This window comes from Vombatus ursinus, unplaced genomic scaffold, assembly GCF_900497805.2.
Source record: "Vombatus ursinus unplaced genomic scaffold, bare-nosed wombat genome assembly UNPS02014785.1, whole genome shotgun sequence".
Taxonomy (NCBI): domain Eukaryota; kingdom Metazoa; phylum Chordata; class Mammalia; order Diprotodontia; family Vombatidae; genus Vombatus; species Vombatus ursinus.
Genome location: NW_020954563.1, coordinates 9661034 through 9682538, shown reverse-complemented (window position 1 = coordinate 9682538; position 21505 = coordinate 9661034). Strand labels below are relative to the sequence as shown.

At 38.1% G+C, this 21505-nt stretch overlaps 1 protein-coding gene across 2 annotated transcripts in view; it reads right to left on the bottom strand.

Annotated features, from left to right (window-relative positions):
• Positions 1 to 21505, bottom strand: part of LOC114046698 (ubiquinol-cytochrome-c reductase complex assembly factor 1) — a 118114-nt gene that overhangs the window by 74296 nt on the left and 22313 nt on the right. The window contains exons 2-5 of one of the 2 annotated variants that reach the window (XM_027867125.1): positions 19757 to 19861; positions 11554 to 11649; positions 10467 to 10574; positions 3163 to 3235 (exon numbers count right to left, since the gene is read on the bottom strand). In XM_027867125.1, coding sequence (XP_027722926.1) covers positions 3163 to 3235; positions 10467 to 10574; positions 11554 to 11649; positions 19757 to 19861 — 382 coding nt within the window. The remainder of the gene's footprint in view (positions 1 to 3162; positions 3236 to 10466; positions 10575 to 11553; positions 11650 to 19756; positions 19862 to 21505) is intronic. The other variant, XM_027867126.1, reaches the window with a different exon arrangement.

The following is a 21505-nucleotide window of genomic DNA, read 5'->3' as shown; positions in this document are numbered from 1 at the left end:
GGTATCTCCTGTGTCAGAGTAATTACTTAAACATAATAATGCACACTAAGTGATAACAAAGGAGCAATAATTAGGGGGAATAGAAAAAAGTAGGTGTTCTGATGGTGGAGAGAAAGTCGAGGGAACTCAAGGCTCACCAAAATGAGCCTCATCAAAAGGAACCACCTTGGCTATCGTGAGTTACTTCAGGGATGTCTACCTTTACAAACAGAAAATTGGGAAAAGGGAAAAAGATCAATGACAATGGGTATATGCACAGAATCATAGGGACCTATGGACCTCAAGAAATTACCCAGGGCAACTCCCTTTCTTCAATAGGAATAATATATATTATTATTCCCATTTTACAGATGAATCATGTGAGGCCCAGAGGGAATAAATGACTTGTCCAGGTAGCAGACCTCGGACTATCTGCCTCCTAGTGCAGTCTTCCTTCCCACTATATCATGTTCATCATACCAGCAACAAAGTGAAACTCTTCTCTCTATTGCTCATACACTCCAGAACCTGCTCCAAGAAACAGGCAAAAAAATTAAAACAAGTATTATATTGCCTTGGGCAGCCTGACCAAGTCTATATGGAATTAGGTTGATACTGGGTAGCTCCCTACCCTAGGTAGAAACTGAGGTTTCTTGGAAAGATTTCCTTCAAACCAGAAAATGAAATTTGGCTAATTCTAAAGGACAATCTGTTCTGCTACTACATCTACCTCAAATCTTCCCAACAGCAGCCCCCAGGAGCCTTTCCAAACTTCTCAGAGACAGAATTAGCCCTCAGGCTGTGAGGGATCCTGGCCAGGAGCTGGACTTGGGTCACAGTTTTCTCCTCTGGAGGCTGCCAGTTCACTGATGAAGATAGGAAGAGAGTAGAAAAGCAAGAGTGTACTAGAACAATGCTGTGTCAGGGCACAAATGCTCCAGTTTATGGCCATCCTAGCAAGAGTACCAAGTATTGATGGGGAGGAAAAAAAAAAACATGTACTTTCTGGGGCAGGTCAATGCATCATGATTTAGTGAATATTTGAGAATTAAAACTCACATGCAAATCTTTAGGTGTCCTACTCTGAGTAAGCACTCACCCTAAATCCCTGGAAAGGAAAGAAAAAGAGAAAGGAAATAGGAAAAATAAAAAAGGAAAGGGGAAAAAGGATAGGGAAGGAAGCCATATAAGAGATGAAGCTATAAAGCAAATAAGATGATCTTAAAAATTCATATCAGAACATACATCTAAATAATTGTTAGAATAACTCAAAGCATTACTTTTGACACTGTTTGTTGTGGGTGGTAGCATAATTAATTTTAGGAGGCAGCAAGAATATTTAACTGGGAGTCAGGAAATCTGAGTTCTAATGCAACTCTGCTATTTACTTCCTATGTGACCTTGGGAAATCACTTCCCTCCCTCGGAGTTTTGGTTTTTCTCCTTGGTAAGTAAGTAACCCTGACCTATCCTGTCCTTTCTGGTTTTAAGATTCTCTAACTGTACATTTCAAAGTAATCACTTCAAAAGGCCATCTGATTGTCATGCCAACAGGGCTACCACTTCTCCAAACATTCTTGGCACTCTTCCATTAGAATTGCCTTCAGAACCAGTTCATAAGTCATGTATGAAAATCAGCCTCATTACTTTGCAACCCTTCATCTTTAACCCCAAATTTTATTACCCAGCTTACTCAACCATATCTCATCCAAAATTCAACTCATAATGATGTTAGGCTATTTCAAAAAATTAAATTCACCCTCAAGAAACAAATACTTGCTGCCACTGAGGTTGTTCATAAGAATGAGGCCCAAGTTCTAATGACAATGTCAAAAGAGAGAACTCAAATATATTTTAAGTGAAGAGCAATATTTCTACTATAAAGTAGCATTACTAACTTACGGTAAAGCTCAAAAACAATTATATGATGAGGACTACAAATGTATGCACACATGTAACTCTGTTATAAAAATTTTGCAAACGAGTCAAAATAGGCCATGAGCTCAAATAGTTCCCCAAATATTCAATACTAGATTCAATCCAGGGCCCCTTATCGAAGAATAGGAACAATTAGCAACCATCGAAACATCATAACAAACGCAATAAATTTTATGGCTAAGTGTGTACCAATATATAATATATGTTTGTTGATGACAATTTAAGGAATGTCACATCAGTAAATTGGTAGAAGTCATTAAAAACACATGGATTCAAAAACTGTACTATTGCAAAAAACAGTACAGTTCTTAAAAGCAATGGCTACTTCTTCAAGTACAGAAACAATGCTTTCTCCCTTTGAACTGATTCTATATTGAGAAAATATTTGAGAATCAAAGAGGATAAAAAAAAAGCTTTTTTTCAACATAAAAGAGGAGAGGGGAAGGAAGAGAGAAAGCTCCAAATAGGAACACATAGATTACATTAGCTGCATAAATCAACATTTTAATTTTGTAATGTTAAATTGGGTGAAGCAGCCTAAAAACATCAATTTGTATTTCAACAAGAGTTAAAACATTAAAAATATACAGTTTTACAATTATATTTATCTACTGAAGAAAAGTATCCAGAATGCATTCATTTGTTGCTTTAATTAAAGATAACAATAGGGGCAAGCTAGATGGCACAGTGGATAGAGCACCGGCCCTGAAGTCAAGAGGACCTGAGTTCAAATCCGGCCTCAGGCCAAACACTTGACACTTACTAGCTGTGTGACCTTGGGCAAGTCACTTAACCCCAATTGCCTAAAAGTTAAAAAAAAAAAAATTAAAGATAACAATGAAATTATCTGTCACATTTGGATCATGACTGCTATCATCCTAGTATGATGTACTAATGGCTCCCAAACCTGTGGAATTGGTTATTTACGCTCTCTTTGAGACTTTCACAGGTATTTGCTTCAATTACTTTGAAAAAATAAAGACATCACTGTATAGTCTTCAGATACAGTTATACAATTAATTTTTTTAAAAATCAAAATAAATTACAGCTTTAAAACAGAGAATGTGTACCATCTAAAAGTGAGACACTCAGTTTTCTCAGTTGTGAAAAATAGATACTATGGTTAGGAACAGTTTGTACAAAAAATGGATAGTGTCTTCCTGACCAGTGATTTAAATCAAAAGTCACCCTCGTAGACACAACGATTCCATTTCTTTTTCAGATCTACTACAGAGCAGTTACTTACTGAGAAAGAATTCCTCGAAGTCAGTTTTTTCCACACAGCTAGTGTACATGCGCAGAGCAGCAATCTTTATCTTCTAGACAAAGAAAATAAGAACAAACTCAAGACATGACAAGATGGACATTCTGGTACATTAGTTAGGGGGTCACAGAATCTCACAATTCTTGAGGTGAAAAGGATCTTGAGTGATTATCCTGTCAAGTCCCCTGCTAGATGTTTATCTATGTCTTCTTGAGGATCTTGAGGGACACAGACTATATCCCTCTTGGAAGCCCACTTTAATAACACTCTGATTAAAGTCAAAAAGTTCTTCCTCATGACCAACGGAAATTTCTCCTGCTGCTTTAATTAAAGCCCATTTCACCATGTTTGAGCCTCCAAAAACAGAATTACTACTTAGCATCCTCATTAAAAGCCAGTAATAGACAGACGGACAGACACACACACACACACACACACACACACACACACACACACACACACACACACACAGACACACACAGACACACACACACACACACACACACACACACACACACACACACACACACACACACACACACACACACACACACAACATGCCCCATTTCCTTACCCCTCACAGACTAAACAGCCCCAATTCTTTTAACCTTTCTTCCCAGGGACCATAAGCCATTCCTTGAGTTCTTTGCCACTTTTTCTGGATCTTCTTCAGTTTCTCCACATCCTTTTTAAAGTCTACTGAATAAAAGCAACCTTTGTACTAAGGGTCTGAATAGAGGAAGTCACTGAAGTCATCAGACTTTTGCAGAGATAGTCCAGTTTTTAACAATAATAGTTTTATTATGTAACTAATAAAGAATGTTCTCTCTCTGAACTGAACTGAACTTCTAAGTTAAGAAACTAAGGATCAAATAGGTAGGAAAATATTCTTTTCTGTCACTGAATAAACAGGACTAGAAAGTGAAAGACTTTCATTAGAATACTTCTAATGTACTCAAAAACACTGGATCATATCTTCAGAGCTGTTATCAAAGCCTGTCAGTCCAACATAGTGCTAGGTGAAGAAATATTTCATCATCTCCAAAAGCATTATCAAAATGTCAACTGAACAACAATTGGCTGGTTAATAAAAGCTTCTTGAGGAAACGGAGATTTTTCAGTTTATATCAACAAAAATTAAAAAAGAACTAGTAAAGCAAACCTAAATATTCACCTAAAGAGAAGTCTAAAAAGAGATTTAACAGCTAGACTTTTTCTATTAAGGGAAAAAATATACAACTCTACAAACATGTTACTGTTCCACAGCATTTGAACTAGTCTGTTCTGTTCTGCAGATTCATATTAGATCTTTCCATTCTTTAACAGTTCTGTGTTGACCACAGACTCTCAGCTAGAATGAAACTTACAGGTCATCTAGGCCAACCTCCACTTCACATGATTCCCTTCTACAGCCGTCTCCAACACAACGTCCAACCTTTAGGCCTGAGCACTTGGGATACCCATATAACAGTGTTAGTTCATCTAATAGCCTGGAGTATGACTTGAAATATATCTCATTTACATTACCATTTCACTTCTGGACCAATTTAAATACTGGAAAATCTTCCTTATATTAAGACGTCTGCTACTCTGGGACTGCAATGGTCCTTTCTTCCAGTATCCAAGCAAAAAAAGCCTAACCCCTTTTCCACAAGAAGCTGAGATGAAGTTAAGAGTCATTAAGGACACGATCCTTACATTGTCTACTCCTTCCATTGTGCCCTCTGGAATTCTCTTCCTCTCTTACTCTTCCTACTTGCTCTCAGTGAAATGAAGCTCATGGGGCAGCTAGGTGGTACAGTGGATAGAGCACTGGCCCTGGAGTCAGGAGGACCTGAGTTCAAATCCGGCCTCAGACACATAATACTTACTAGCTGTGTGACCGTGGGCAAGTCACTTAACCCACTGCCTAGCCAAAAAATAAAAAATAAATAAAATAAAATAAAGAAATGAGGCTCATGACACTGCATCCTTGGCCATTCTCTCAGCACTGGCTGCAGCTAAATTCACCCTCCCTAACACACTGATCCTAAAGTTGGAATACTCTTTGCTCCCCAATGCCAGTTCCAAAAACTGCTTCTGCCTTTTATTTACTTGTTTGTTTATGCCTCCCTTTATTACTCAGCAACCTCTCCTCTTCTGAAGTTCACTGTACTAAAATTTTTCACCATGTAGCTCAATGAAACTATTGTGTACTGGCTCCTAGATCATTCTCCCTTCTTTCTTAAGAAGTTCAGCACCTGGCTGACTTGTCTTCCTCTCTTCCCCAGTTCCTACTCTTAGACCAGGGGATTCATTCATTCACTCAAACTTCCCAATTCCATAAATCTCTTCAAATCCAATGATCTACTCCTAAGACTCCACCTCAACTACACCTAAGGATGGTTATACCCTGGATTTCACCATTATCCACAAATGTTCCAGTTCCTTCAAAAAAAAATCTGCTATTCCTGTCTGACCATAATCTCCAATTGTGCCATCTCTCACTACAGCTCTCCCTTCCTAAACCTACTCGAGGTTCTCATGATGACCTCCAATTCCTCTATCCAACTCAATACTTTCTCAAGTCATTATCCCTACATTACTCTTTCCTTTCCCCACCTCCTATACAGTTTCAACCCTTCAAGTTAACCAATTCAACTCAAAACTGTCCTTTTCTCTTGAATCCCTTGCCGCTTTATTCTGTCACTACTCATTTATTACCAACCCCAGTCCTGGATTATTTCTACTATCCACCCCTTTCTCTCTATGCAAGGACTGCTTGAACAGAACGAGAGTAAGCCACATAACTGTACTGACTGGGTCATTACAAATGTATGCTAACATAAACTGGGTCTCACAGCAGCAAGGTCATTCTTTTACTTCCCCCTAAAAGATTCCTAGCTCACTCCTTAGAGAAGCTATCCCAAACCTTCTCTTCCAAAAGTTATCTTCTCAAGCCTCCTACATGCATGTGCAATCATGCACATGTACACAAACACACACAACCTGAGGTATTCATCTCTTATTTTACAGATAAAACAGAGACCCTGAGCTCACTCTTCTCCCCTTATCTTCATCTCAAGACCCCTTACCATCATCTCCCAACTCTCTCTCTTTCCCTCAGTCTTTGATAATAAGGTGGCCATTCTCCTTTCTAAGACCAATGCCTCTGCATATACATTTGATCACATCCTCCCCAGTCTGCTCCAACTGACTTTTACCTCAACCAATCCCTTCCCTTCTCTAATTTTCAACTTCTCCTTTATCCACGGACTCCTCCCTACTGCCTTCAAACATCCAAGTCTCTGCCACCCTTAAAAAGTCTTCAATAGACCCTATCAACCCTTAAACTATTGTTCTATATCACTCTCCCTTTCTCAACCAAACTTCTAGAAAAAGCTATCTACATTCAGTGTCTCCACTTCCTCTTATCTCAGTCTCTCCTCAACCCTTTACAATCTGGCTGGCAACCTCATCACTCAACTGAAATTACTCTTTCCAAAATTACCTCTTACCTGCTCTCTTACCTGCTAAATCTGATGGTCTTTCTATATTTTCAATAACTTTAGTTTCACTTGCCCAGGTCTTAGTAATATGTGTCAGTGACCATCTATTACTTAAAGAAAGTATTTTATCCTGTTGTCAGTAACAGTTTTAGCCTGTGGACCAAATTTTCCATTAAAATCCTTATTTATCTACTAACTAATTTACTACCACTCAGTTTCCTTCAGGCCTCCCTAAAGAAAGAATTCACTGCCCTGCCTCTATGAGGAAGACTTCCTCTAGAGCCATGGATGTGCCCCCTACTCTAGTAGTGCCCTGTCAGCTAACAAAGAGCAGCTTTCCCTGTCCTTTTGTTATTTGGTTCTTGAAACCCTCAGAAATAACTGGAACTTCTTATATTTGGTCACAGTGGCTGACATATATATGTTTGCTCTTTTATTTCCTCCCTTTCCCTTCAGTTCAACAAACATTTATTAAATGGCAACTATGTGCAAGGCACCATGCTAAGTAAGGCACTGGGGATGAAGTGAAAAATTATGTAGCCCCTGTCCACAAGGACAGTCTAATGGGGGTAAAGATAAGACAACTAAATATGTAATTATGATATAAGGTATAACGCGAGAGGAGTAAAAGACAGATCTGTATCAAGTTCTAGGCTGTTTACACACTTGCCCCTCATGCACACTATACCTCTGACTCCATTCCCACAATGTTCTTTCTCCTAATCTAGGATTCATGAAATCCAAAACTAACATAATTTCTTTAAAACAGCAGTAGAATCTCAGCTCCTTCTCCTCTGGGCTCTTGGAAAAAAAGAATTCCTACCAATCAGGACATCAGAAGAGACACAGATAGGCACTGCTATGTCACAAAAGCATTCCCAGGGCTCAAGGAACAGAAAGAAACTTCATGACATAAGGCCAGAGAGACACTACAGGATAAATCAGAAAACTAAGAGGCCAATGTAGGCTAAACCATATGGAAAGTTTCCTTTTATTTTGTGGTGGTTGTTGTTCATCCTTTGTTCTAGAAGAGGACCAATAACATCGTGAGCATGATGTCTTGACTTGCATATGAGTTGGATTTGAGTGAGGCAGAGCAGCACAAAGTCATGAGTCTCACTGTCTCCTCCAGAGTCATTGTAGTCCAGTGGCAAGACAAAGGTCAAGAAGACTGGCCATGGCTCAGGATCCAGTGGGTGACTTTGGCCTTTTTAAATTAAGATCTTTCCCAGGCCTCAGTTTGTAAGAGGCCATGCCCATTCAATAACTGAGAGCTAGGTAAGAGTTGAGACAAAAGATGGCCCAAAGATATCAATCTGGGCAGGGAAGACCTTCAGACTTTCTGGCTAGAACAGAAAACAATTGCTAGTTACACTCATTCTAAGCCATCAATACCTAAACAATGGGCCACAGAGGCTTATCTTTTCCTTAAGAAATATAAATAAAGAAGGACCAAGAAAAACAGACTGCACACTAAAGTGACCAAAGGTTCCCCAACCCTCAAGAAATCTGATAAGCTATTTTTCCCTCTCAGTCATGCCTCTCCTCTACTTTTCCTTTGTTTTCCCATTTTCCCCTTACATTAATTCCTTCTCATTCCTTTAGCTTAAAAGTATCCCACTCATCTATTTTTGCCCTCTCTCTGACTGTTACACAATAAATTAAACTATCTTAGTTATAGTCATTTGGAGGGAAATGAGGAAAAGAAGAAAAAGAATTGTGTTTTTTTTTTTGCAAAGAGGAGAGGGGGACTGGTTATTGAATTTTATTAGTTACCATATAAATCACACACAGATTTTCAATTTTTGAAGAGCTGACATGAAGTAAAAAGCACTCAACATAATTCCATCTTCCTTTAATTCCCCAAAAGCACTTGAACACGAGTGCTTCTGAGCACTCATTACATTTATAATATTTATATTTTCATAAATATTACAAACATCAATGAAGTACACTAAAGACATGAAAAGTATAGAAAAATGGGCTGAATCTTTCCACAAACAATGACACCTTGGAGGTTCTTTTTTCTTTTTAATCAACACTTTATTTTAGCTTATTTTATTCATTTCCCACTCTCAAATAAAAGCAGAATAGAATGGGCATGTACATTAATTCCTGGGCAAAATGATATGGTTGCTCTTTTCCAAATTAAATTCTTGAATCCAAGGCTGAAGGAGTCTTTTCCCAAGTTACTCTGTCCTTTTTGCCAAAATCTTCAGTTTTTGTCAATATTCTTAACTTTCTCCAGATTTCAAACTACTTTCAATTATATTTCTGTATTAGTAACAGTGTATTACTCATCAGCTACAATCCACTCTCCTAGCTAGCTTATTGCCCATTTGTGGACCAAGAACAATCAGTAATGTCATCATTTCAATGAGTGTTTTATATGTAACCTTCCTCTGCTCCAGCTCTTTTCCCTCCACCTTCAGTTTCCCTGTTGCACCACAAAGTCAGGACTGATCTGACTGATGGTTACAGAGCAACAGGGTAGGGCACTCAAGGTAAAAACACAACAATTGCAGGATCTAAGCTCCTCCTGCCTTGTCTCAGTTTTCTGAACAAGAAACTCCAACCAACCATGGCACCCCAGCTCTTCAATTCTTAGCCCCAATTTATACTCCCTTCACATTACTGCCCTCCCCCAACTGCTATGAGAGTAGACGTGCCAATTAATAGATACTACCAGATGACAGTGTGCAGGAAACGAAAGCCTATTTAAATCAGCTTTAGCAAACTTAAATAAACTATCCAGTAGATTTTCCTGTAATGCCACAGCATTAACCAAGATATCCAAATACTATTCTCACAATATGATTTTTACAAGCAGGAGTCAAAGGAGAATTTAAAATCTGAGTATCAATTTCTTTTTTTTTTTAAATTTGTTTTCATTCTTAACTTAAATCCCCCCAAAAAGGAATTTCCATATACCTAGTAGAACAGGAACAGAGGATTTCACATAAAACTACTGGTCTCTATTATGTAAGCTTGCTTTTCTTTCTAAGTACATAATAAATTCAATTCGTAGCTTTTCAAAGCTCACCTGCTTATCTGTACTTCTTTCTGCTCTCTTCTAAGCTTTTCTGAGAAATATGATTCAATAACTCTGTTTTCTTTTTCTTGTTACCCTATCCCTACCTCTCCTGACTTCCCACCCCTCACAGTGGAAAAAGAAAAATGAAGCCCTTGCCACAAATATACATTGATTAGATTTAAGTCGTTTTCTCTCCCAACATCTCTAATTCACATTCAATTCAACAAGCATACAGCCAACAGGTTTCCTTATCCCTGCTATGAAAGTTAGCTGGGTTCTATTTTATCCCCTTCTAAGTAACTTTGAAAAGTGAAAGGTATTCTACCAAAAACTTGTGCAAAATTATCTGGAAAGTATCAAGCACACCACAAATGCGTGGTGATGGTGCTATCCTCAATCTGGCTGTGTTTCTACAAAAGTACACGTAAAATGTATTAAGATCAAAACAATTGTTCCATCCAGTGCCCTAGGATTTACTCAAACAGCCAGGTCCCACAGCAGGAATTTGAGAAGTACAAGTCTTCCTACACATGTAGCAGGAAAACATTTCCATGGGAGACTCTTGATGAAATGTCTTCATCCTATGTCCTTGATAACCTACATGTTTAAGACCTAACTTACTTGAATGGTAGAGAATGACAGGGAAACAGAAAAATGATGAAAAGCTGGCTAGAGAAGCAATACCTAGAAAGCAAAAAAGACAAAACTACGATGGAGCAGAAAGCCAAAGAATAAGATAAAAAGCAAATCTTGAAAGACTTTACCCATCTACTGTATTTCAAAGGTCCTGTGAATCCCATGGCTTCTATTATCTTTGTGAGGGCACCAACCTTCTCTTCAATGGGTTTTGAGGAGTCCTTAGAATTTAGAAGCTGTTTGAGCAAAGAAAAGGGAAAACATTAAGGTGTAGGCAGAAAAAAAAAAGCTTCTGTTCCTCCAACCAAATTCTGCTGGGAGTTTTTTTTTACTTTCCAAGCCTAAGTTTTAAAATCTCATTTCTGTGGCATCCAGCACCCAGTGCACCTGTCTTAAACATGTAGATATCTGAAGAATGTCCTCCAAACACTGCACATCCCTCTGCTATATCCCCTCTTGGGAACAATAACAAAAAAGGCTCTTTGGAACAGGATTGGAAAGCTCTATAGAAGAGTTCTCCAAAGAGAGAATCCTAAACCCAGCTCCCAATAAACAATTCTCAGAGCAAGAGTGTTATGTTTACTGGCATAAAGAAAAACAGACAGAGAAATAAATTTTTAAGACAGCCAAAAAGTTTATTAAAAACTATTCAATCTAAGTGAGGAGAGGAAGGGAACAAGTCATATGCCAGGTGTTGTGCTAAGCATTTTATAAATATTTCATTTGATCTTCACAACAACCTTAGGAAGTAAGTGCTATTATTATTCCCATTTGAAGTTCAGGAAACTGAGTCAGACAGAGGTTAAGTGACTTGCCCAGATTCATACAGTTAGTAAGTGTCTGAGGCTAGATTTGGACTCAAGTATTCCTCACTCAAGGCCCAGTGCTCTATCCACTGTGCAACCTACCTGCCTCTGTCACCATCATGTAATTTATTAAAAGAACCTATACACTTAACAGTAATAAAATTTCAAAAAAGTGATAAAATTGTATTTGGCAAAATGATAAAGATTTCTGATAAAAATCTACAGTCTCTACAAATGAATATGGATTTTCTAAAAGACAAGTAGTATGCCCAGTCAAAAATACAGAGCAGATTCCTTTCTTTATTTATCATAATTCTCCATTAAAGAACTTTTCCAATAGTACACGACTATGTCAGAATTTTGGATTTTAAAGCAGAACACTACAACATACATATATGTGACTACTCACCTGGATTGTAGTATGATATGTTCTGTTTGTCTGTGGGCCTATTCCAATGATCTGTTCTGATCCACCATCCGCTTGGGAAAGGCTCTTCTGGGACCACTAGAAGAAAATGATCAAAGAAATGAACAACTCTAAGTCTTCACTCCTAATGTTAAATGGCTTCTCCAAACACAGAGCCATTCCTACACTAGTCAGTGATGGCAGCTCCTGAGTATTTATCTACTCACCACCAATAAATCAACAAAAGAGGATTGATCAGTACCTATCATGTGCCAGAGGACTGTTCTAGGAGACAGAAAGCCAAAAATTGATCTCAAGATAGTTTCATTCTATTCAAGAAAAGAACACACATACTTAGAAGCAAATAATATAAGGTAATTTGGAAGGCAGGAATAGGCATTAGCAGCCTGGGGTATTACAAAAGGTCAAATGTAGGAAGTGACTCCTGAGCTGAGCTCAGAAGGAATCTAGGGACTCTAAGGTACGTTTGGGGAGGAAGTGCCTTCCAGGCATGGGAGGCAGCTTGTACAAAGACACAGAGATGGAAATAAAATGACACGTGTGAGAAGCTGCTAAGAATACAATATGGGCATGCTGAGTTTATGATCTCTATGAAATAACCATTTGGAAATATCTGATGCTCAACTGATAATACAGGATTATAGGTGAGGGTTGGGTTGGATTTATAATTCTGAGTCATACACATAGAGATAATTGCCAGCTGCAGCAGGAAAACCAAAAGGATCAAGCCCAGGGTTCCAAAATTGAATGCAGGTAATGATCAGGAATAGACATTTTGAAAAGTACTAATCTCAACACTGGGAAAAAAAACTCAGGTCAGAATTTCCTCCCTTGGGATCTGAACAGCTTACAGTCCAAGAGGAACAGAATATTTAGAATGAAAATACTGCTTCTCTCTTTAATCCTAATCGGGGGTGGAGGTAGGGGAAGAATTTTCATTTGTGGAGATCATCTATTACTATTATTCTAAACACAGTTATTAAAAGATTAGTCAGGATTCTTCTGGTCTGTCCCAAGGACATCTATGCTTTAATTCATGAGTATCAAACAGGCTTTGTAAAGGACAGACTAAACACAGAACACCTCACATTACATCACATACATCAATTTAATGGTACAGCTAGGGCACAAAGCACTCAAACAGGTTCAAAGACCACAACTAATAGTGGTTCTACCTAGCTTGGGTTTTAGCTATGTTCTCTTCCACTAGGTTAAATGTCTCTCTTCCCCAAGCATCTTCAGTAGTAGCCAACAGATTCCTGCTGTGGCTGTACCACCCTACCCCATCCTATCATTATTCATGAACTGACATTTCTCTAACACCATGTTAAGTACAGCAGATGGTAAGTATAAAATGGACACTTAGTTTTTACGTACATATATGTACATTTATTTATTTTTCCTGCTAACCTTCCACTACCACCCAATGTTTCTATCTCAACCCTTAAAGGAAAGCATTCATCTTTAAATGTCTTTGATACACCCAAATTTGGAACCACTGAGCATATTCACAGAAATGTCATACAGCTAATACAGAACTGAAAGAGAAGAGACACAGAGGTAAAATAAAACAGGACAGGTACAGTGCTTGAAGGTGTCTTGACAGTTTAGGAGGAAAAGAGGATAGTCAGGAATTTTATTAACTGGAGTCAAACTTAAAAATGAGAGTGCTTCTCTTCACATATTCACCCAAAATCCAAATATGAAAATAAATCTATTGCTAAATCATATCACAAAAGAGATTATTAATCAATAAGTATTTGCTGGGCATGAACTATGTGCATAGCACTTTGCTAGGCCCTCTGAGCAACACTAAGAATGTATGAGAGACAGTGTGTCCTCAAAGAGCTATTCAGATGGAGATGAAACTCAAAAAAGTGGAAATACAATATAGTAGACAATAAGCTCTTTGAGTTCAGGACCTATGTCATTTTTCATATCTGTATCCCAGGTACTTGATATATAGTTAGTTATTTAATAAATTTTTGCTGAATTTATAACATTTCATGAACCCTGACTGGCTACAATGTTGCTTTGAATCAAATAAGAAATTTAATAGGGATATAAACAAGCAGTTTTCAAAAGAAGAAATCAAAGCTATCATATAGTTACATGAAAAAATACTTTAAATTACTATTGATTAGAGAAAGGAAAATTAAAACAGCTCTACTACTTCAGACCTATTAGAAATGATAGATGTTGGAACAGCTGAGGAAAAATAGGAACACCAATGAACTGATGGTGGAGTTGCCAACTAGTTCACCCATTCTAGAGAATAATTTGGAACTATGCTCTAAAACTGTATATTTCCTTTGACCCAGCAATACCACTACTAGGTCTGTAACCCAAAAAGATCAAAGAAAAAGGAAAAGGACCTATATGTACAAAAATATTTACAGCAACTCTTTTTGTGGTAACAAAGAATTGGAAATTTTGAGGGGATGTGTATCATCTGGGGAATGTTTGAACAACTTGGGGCATATGATAGTGATGGAATACTATTGTGCTGTGGGAAATGACAAGAGAGGTGGTTTCAGGGGAAAAAAAAAACAACAACATGGAAAGACCTAAATGAACTGTTACAAAGTAAAGTGAGAAAAACTAGGAGATCATTGTTCACAGTAACAGCAATGTTATAATGATGATCAACTATCAAAAATTTGGCTACTCTGATCAATACAATGATACCAGAGGAATCCCCCTCCAGAGAGAGAACTGACAAACTGAGTACAAATCGAAGTATAATTTTCTCGCTTTTTTAAAATTTTTGCAATATGGCTAATTTGCAAATATGTTTTGCATGATTTCATATGTATAACTGATATCATTTTGCTTACTTTCTCAGTGGGTGAGGAAGGGTGGGGGAAGAAAAGAGGAGAGAATTTGAAACTCAAAATTTAAAAATAAAAGAATGTTAAAAATAAATTTAAAAAATAAAAACCAGGAATTAAAGTAAAGTCATACATTTGAGTTCAGAAATCAACCTTAAAAGTACAACATGGGGGGAAAAAAAGTACAACATGAGGGAGATGTGAGGAGACACCAGCTTAGGTTACAATAAGACAGGTATACTCTGCCTTTGTTAGAGTACAATCTACAGCAGGGCTTCTTAAACTTTTTCCACTCACAACCTCTTTTTGCCCAAGAAATTTTTATACGACCCTGGGCATATAGGTATATGAAATAAGTATACAAATCACACATTTACTGATAATAAATGGTAAAAAAAATTTATTTTAAAACAATTCTTTGGTATATGTATAATTTTACTATTTATTAAGGATGAAAGCAAATTTGCATACTAATGAGATGGATGTGCTTGTTTATTTTTACATAAAGAATTAAATATCGGTGGAATATTTGATCCTGTAGGACACAGAACATCTTCAAAGATTTTCAGAGTTGATTGATATTTTGATTTTATAATCATCAATGCTAGGAATGCCACTCCACACAAATATGTAGTACAAAACGACAGAGGTATGTTTAGGGCCATTTCAGAAACTGTTGGAAATTCTGTCCTAATCTCAAGCCAAAGTTCATTTAACGATTTTGTATGTACAGTAAAAACATCACAATTCATAACATACAATAGTCTTGAATCTGACCTAAAGTGTTTTTGGCAGCATTTATTTGCACTGTGCAGCGTGACGGCACACACAGTGCAAAGCGTGCATGTTATGTGTTCAGAACCAAGGCTGCAGTGAAGTTGCGCAGTACAACATAGGCAAGCGCTGCCAGAAACATCTCAGATTCATTATGTGTTTGATTTTGAATTAATTTCTGGTCACTGAACATTCAAAAATCTTTTACTGTTGCGAAATTTTTCACAACCCCCACATTGAGTTACTTGACCTCATATGGGGCCACGACCCACAGTTTAAGAAGCACTGATCCAGAGCACCAGGTCAGTTGTAGGTGACACATATTAGATAGGACATCTGTAAACTGGACAATATCCAGAGGAAGGCAAACAAAATTGCCTAAGAACATGTCATATGAGTATCACCTGAAGAAACAGTAATGTTCTGTCTGGAGAAGACTTGGAGGAACATGATAGCTGTCTTCAAATATCTGAAAAGCTGCCATGTGGAAGAGGGATGAGTCTTGTTTCTGTCCCCAGGAGGCTGCCTTCAAATATTCCCAAGTCTCTCCCATCCTTAAAAAACCTTCACTAGACCCCATTAGCCCCTTAAATTACTGTCCCATCTCCTCTTTTTCTCAAGCAAACTCCTAGAAAACTCTGTTAACACTAGTTGCCGTCAAATTCCTCTCTCACTCACATGTCACTCCTTTGCAATTTGGCTCCTGACCTCATCACTCAAACTCTCTCCAAAGTTATGAAAAATCTCTTAATTATCCAATCTAATGATTTTTTTTTCAGTCTAATTCTTAACCTCTCTGCTACACAAGACACTACTATGACTGTTCTCTGGGTTTTTGTCACACTGCTGTCTCCTGGTTGTTCTACTTTTCTGATCACTTATTCCAGTCTCCTTTATTAGCTCATCCTCCATATTACATTCCTTGACTGTGGGTTTAAACAAAGGCTCTGTCCTAATACCTCTTCTCTTCTCTCTACGTACACTCTAACTTGGTGACCTCATCAGCTCCAGTGGTTTAACTGTCAGCTCTACGCAGATGACTTATAGATCTCCACATCTAGTCTCTGCTCTAAGAATCAGTCCTATATCACTGGTGGACTATTGGACATTTCAAACTGGATGTTCCCCCAAAAACAAACTACATGTCCCAGAAAATCTCAGTGATTAACATGTTTCAAAGAGAACTTTCCCCGCAAAAGTCATTCTTATCTTCCAACTTCCCCTATTTCTGTCAAGGGCACCACCACCTTCTCAGTTACCATGGTACACAACCCCAGTGTTACCCTCAATTCCTCACTTTCACTCACACTCATAACACCAATCAGTTGCCAAATCTTGTCATTTCTCTCAATAGCATCTTATATCAGAATCCTCACTACTCAGGTCACCCGTCTCATTTAGGGTCTCAATCACCTCTTACCTAGACTATTGCAATAACCTCCTAATTGGTCTCCCCACCTCATGTCTCTTCCCTTCTCCAAATCATCCTCCATACAGCTGTCAAAGTGATTTTCTTTTTTTTTTTTTAACATTAATTTATTTATTTTTAATTTTCAACATTCACTTACACAAGATTGAGTTCAAAATTTTCTCCCCACCTCCTCCCTACCCCTACCCCAAGACAGCGTGCATTCTGAATACCCCTTTCCCTAATCTGCCCTCCCTTCTATCACACACCTTCTTCTCTTATCCCCTTCCCCTTCTATTTTCCTGGAGGACAGGTTGGCAAAGTGATTTTCTTTAAGTACAAATCTCCTCATGTAACTCTGCTATTCAAACTCCAGTGGCTCCCTATTGCTTCTAGGACAAAATATAAATTCCTCCGCATGACTGATAAAGTCCATCACAATCTGGTCACTATCTACCTTTTCAGTCTCATTACATTATTTCCATCACAGCACTTAGCAAACTGGTACATGGAACATAGTAGGCACTTACTAATACTTGTTGACTTAACTACATTCTCTGGTTAAGCCAAACTGTCCTCCTTGCTGTTCTTCACACATGGGACTCAATGCTTTTTACCTGACCATCTCTCATGCCTACAATGTACTCTCTCCTTAACTCTCCCTCATGGAATTTCTTACTTCCTTCAAAATCTGGCTAAAGTGTCAGCTTCTCCACAAAGTTTTTTTCTGATCTCCCTAACTGCTGGTGTCCTCCCTCCCAAAACTACCTTGTAGTTTCTTTTTATGTGTACACAAGATGTCCTCCCTAATAGAATTTAAGCTTCTTGAGATCAAGGAATGTTTTACTTTTGTCTTTGAATCCCCAGCACCTGACACAGTGCCTGCCTGCCTAGCACCGAATAAGAGCCCTTAATAAATACGTGTTGATTAACCGAACTAGGACCAGTTGGGGGAAGTTGCAAGGCAAATTTAGGCTTAATGTAGGGGAAAAATCCTTACATTTAATAGTCTTCCTAAAATGGAGTGGGCTATCTCACAGAGGGAGTGGGTTTCCCCCCTCACTAGAGTGAGCTGCTGCTGCATCATCACCATCATCTAATCATAGATATTTATATATTGCTTTAAAGTTTGAAAAGCACTTTATATAGATTATATTTTATTTATACAGGGTATCTCATTTTTCTTCATGACCACTTGTCAGGTGTGTAATATAAGTGATTCTTGCTAGGAAGCAGCTTGGTATAGACGACTTCTGAGACCTCTTCTAAACATGAGACTGTGACAGTGGGTTCAATAGAAATTCAGTGAAATGAAAGAACAGTGCACATGAGTCACTAGGAAACTGATGAAGCAGGCCTTGAAGGAAAGGTAAGATTTGGATGGATAGAGGAGAAAGGGAAAAGAACAGTATCTGTTCTCAAACAACTGGCAGGAGTAGCAAGGGGCAGGGCAAGCAGCAGAACCTGAGTTCATTCAAGTTACTATCTTCCTATTCTGCTTCCAATAAGGTCTCACCATTGTTTACATACACACACATTATACGTCTTTTGTTTGTTTGCTTATAGAGGCAGTAAGATGTGATGGTGAGAGATATGGACCTGGAGGTCAGAAAAACTGAGTTTCAGCTCCAAAACTTACTTCATTCTTATGATCATGGGCAAGTCACTTATACCCAACAGGCCTCAATTTCTTCATCAGTTTGAGATGTCACCTTTAGTGAATACCTTGTGTAAATGTTATAATTTTCAATGAATATGCATAATCCTGATTTTTTTTTTAATTGGATTTGACTGGTTTATGTAACTCCCACTGAGCTAACCTCTCTACCAATGTAGATCAAGATGTACTCTGGAACTTAAAAATCTTAAAGACAGTTGTTGGTGGCTGTAAAAGAAAAAGTGACTTACCCAGGGTCACTGAGTCAAGGTGTCAGAGGCAGGACCTGAACCCAGGCCTTCCTAGCTCTAAAACTAGATGTCTACTACTCAACATTGCCACCACCTTGATTGCCAATTTCAATTAACAAAGAGGGAGAAGGTCCCAATTTATAGCTCGACTACAATAAGGGCAAAAAGGGCTTTGGAAGCTAGAGGCCAGGAAACTAACCACCACTTAAAACACATGCTTCTATTTGCCAGTTTCAAACTGACTTACAATCACAACTTTGGAAAGATAACCCCTTTCATCATAACTCACTTTCAGGTTTGCAAAGCACTTTCCTCACCCAAACCCTGTGAGATAAGTAATGCAAGGATTACTAGCATTTTACAGATGAATAAATTGAGGCACATAGGCTAAGTGACTTGCCTAAGCTGCAACAACCACTAAGTGTTGCTGGCAAGCGCACTCTCTGCAAGTGAAGAGCTGGGGCAGCATGGAACAAGGGAAAGCATACTGGCTCTAGAGCCCAAGGGCCTGGGTTCAAATCCCACTTCACATTTACTACCTGTGCAAAGTTGGGCAAATCATCTAACCTCCGTGGGCTTCAGTTTCCTTATCTGTAAGAAAGGAGAGGAGAGGAGAGGAAAGGGGAGGGAAAGTAAAAAAAATAGTCCAAAAAAGAGGAGACTGGACTAAATGGCCTCTGTGGCCTCTTCCACTTCTGGTTCTATGATTGCAGGATCCTATAAATGCCTGTCAATGTAGTGGGACAGCTAATTACAAATATGCCAGGACTTCACTGTAAATAAATACCCAGGGCTCATGGAAGAAAAGACTGTTTTACCCTCCACGGAAGGGAGTCTGCCAGCTTTAAATGCTGCACTACACTAAGTTTTGTTTTAGCTGGTTCTCATGTAGAATGAAGCACTTTTAGATTTCCTTGCCCTTTTAAAATTTTAGCTCCTAAGCAGCTGCAGCAGTGAGATAAGGCAGAAAAGTGAATTCTCAACTGAATATCTGGAAGGAATTCCTAATAATAAAAGTCATCAGAGTGTAGCCTGGTCTCCTGAGCTGGGTGATGGAAGATCCAGGGCTGGGGTATTTATTAGTAGCACCACCCAAGACACCACACTATAGGAAAGAGTCCTCGGCTGGCTGGCATCAGAGAAGTCTAAAAGGGGCCCCATGAGGTATTCCCATCACAGAATTTGGTTGACTAATCTATAAACACATGACATTTGGACACAAACAGTAAGGTTTTCATACCAACAGAAGAACAACAAATCTTACCTGGAAAATGCCAGAGGACGTCTGGAGCCACTGTCTTTGGGAAAGAAAGAAGGGTGTCAATTGGCCGCATGCTGTTACCCACTGAGTTACACCAGGTTGGCCCTTCTAGAAGAAAAGAAAAAGAGTCTTCCAAGATTCTATATAATGTAGGAGCAAAACAAACACACCAAGTTTGAAAATTCCATCAGCCTAAGATAAATATCTGCTAGCAAAACGATCATTTCAAAGTGGGACCAAGAAGCTCATTTCCCAACATTCATCTCTCTGGTGATAAGGTACCTATCTTTGGAACAACTGGAAGAACCCAAAGGAAGTTCATCAATAAAGGAAGCAGTGAGAAGGGAAATAAAACAGTCAAACAACAATAACAACTCAAATTTGTACAGAACTTCAATTACAAAGCACTTGAGAGACAAACATTATTTCACATGATCCTCACAACAACTCTGTGATGCAGGTAGCATAAATACTATAATTAACAAGACATGGAAAATAGACATTTCAATACTGTCTATCTCAAAATTAATCATCAAAAAGTATTTCAAAGGTAATTTATTTAATGTAAACTGCTACCAGCCATAAATGGAACAGAACTACAGATAATTTATTGAGAGCCCATTAAGAATAAGAAAAAATTTACACTAGAACAAAAAGTAGATGTTGGGGGTGGGAGTTAAAGAGCACCAAATTCCTTATCTTACAAATGAGGATACCCAGGAAGTGATATGACTTCCTCAAGATTATACCAGGAGATTAGTGGCAGAGCCAGGAACAGAATCTGAAGTCCTGATTCATATGGTAAAACACGGGCAAAAGGGAAAGAATGTGAAAGGTCACAGACAATACCATTAACAAAAAACAAATAGGAAGATATCAATTACCAAACCATTTCTGTTTTTTCACTACTTAAATTTATGACAAATTCGTGATTCTGAACTATGACAACAGAGAAAGAAATGAGGCAATAGGCTACTGTTTAGAATCTCTGCATTTTACATATGCAGATTTTGGAATGGCAAATAATAATTCAATGATGACTGCATTAATGTAAAGAATGTAAGCCACACACAGTCTGACTCAATGAAAATGTGGTTTGCCTTCTGGGGCAATGTCACCATTTACAATGAAAAAAATAATAACTTTTACTTTCAACATTTTTATTAGCTTCCATATGTGAGAGACAGGGTTGTATAGTGGAATCAGAACATTCAAGAAGGTACAAGTCTCATAAGTGTCACTTAACAGCTGTGTGACCATGAGCATTTTTGCTTAACCTCTCTGAATCAAATCTTGGTTTTCTCATCTGTAAAATTCAGATTAAAACTTCTACTAAAAATGTCAATAGGATTGTTGTGAGGAAAACTCTTTATAAATTATAAAGTGCTATGTAAATTTTAAAAAAGGAATGTAAGCCACAGACCATTTCAGTTGGTGTATAATCACTTTAAATCCCTATACCACATCCTCTGTATGATACTGACTGAAGTTTAATGATTCCCATGCCTATGACAAAATAGAATTTGGTCCACTGCACGCATGGACGGGCCATATAAACAAAATTTCAACCCACAAATGCAAAAAAGTCCACCAAACTTGAGGTGAGTAATACAATAATCGTCATGTTTTAGAAAAAAGAAACTTGGAATTAAAAGTTGAGGGGAAGCCCATCAATTGGGGAATGGTTGAACAAGTTGTGCTATGTGATTATGATGGAATACTATTGTACTATAAGAAATGATAAGCAGGATG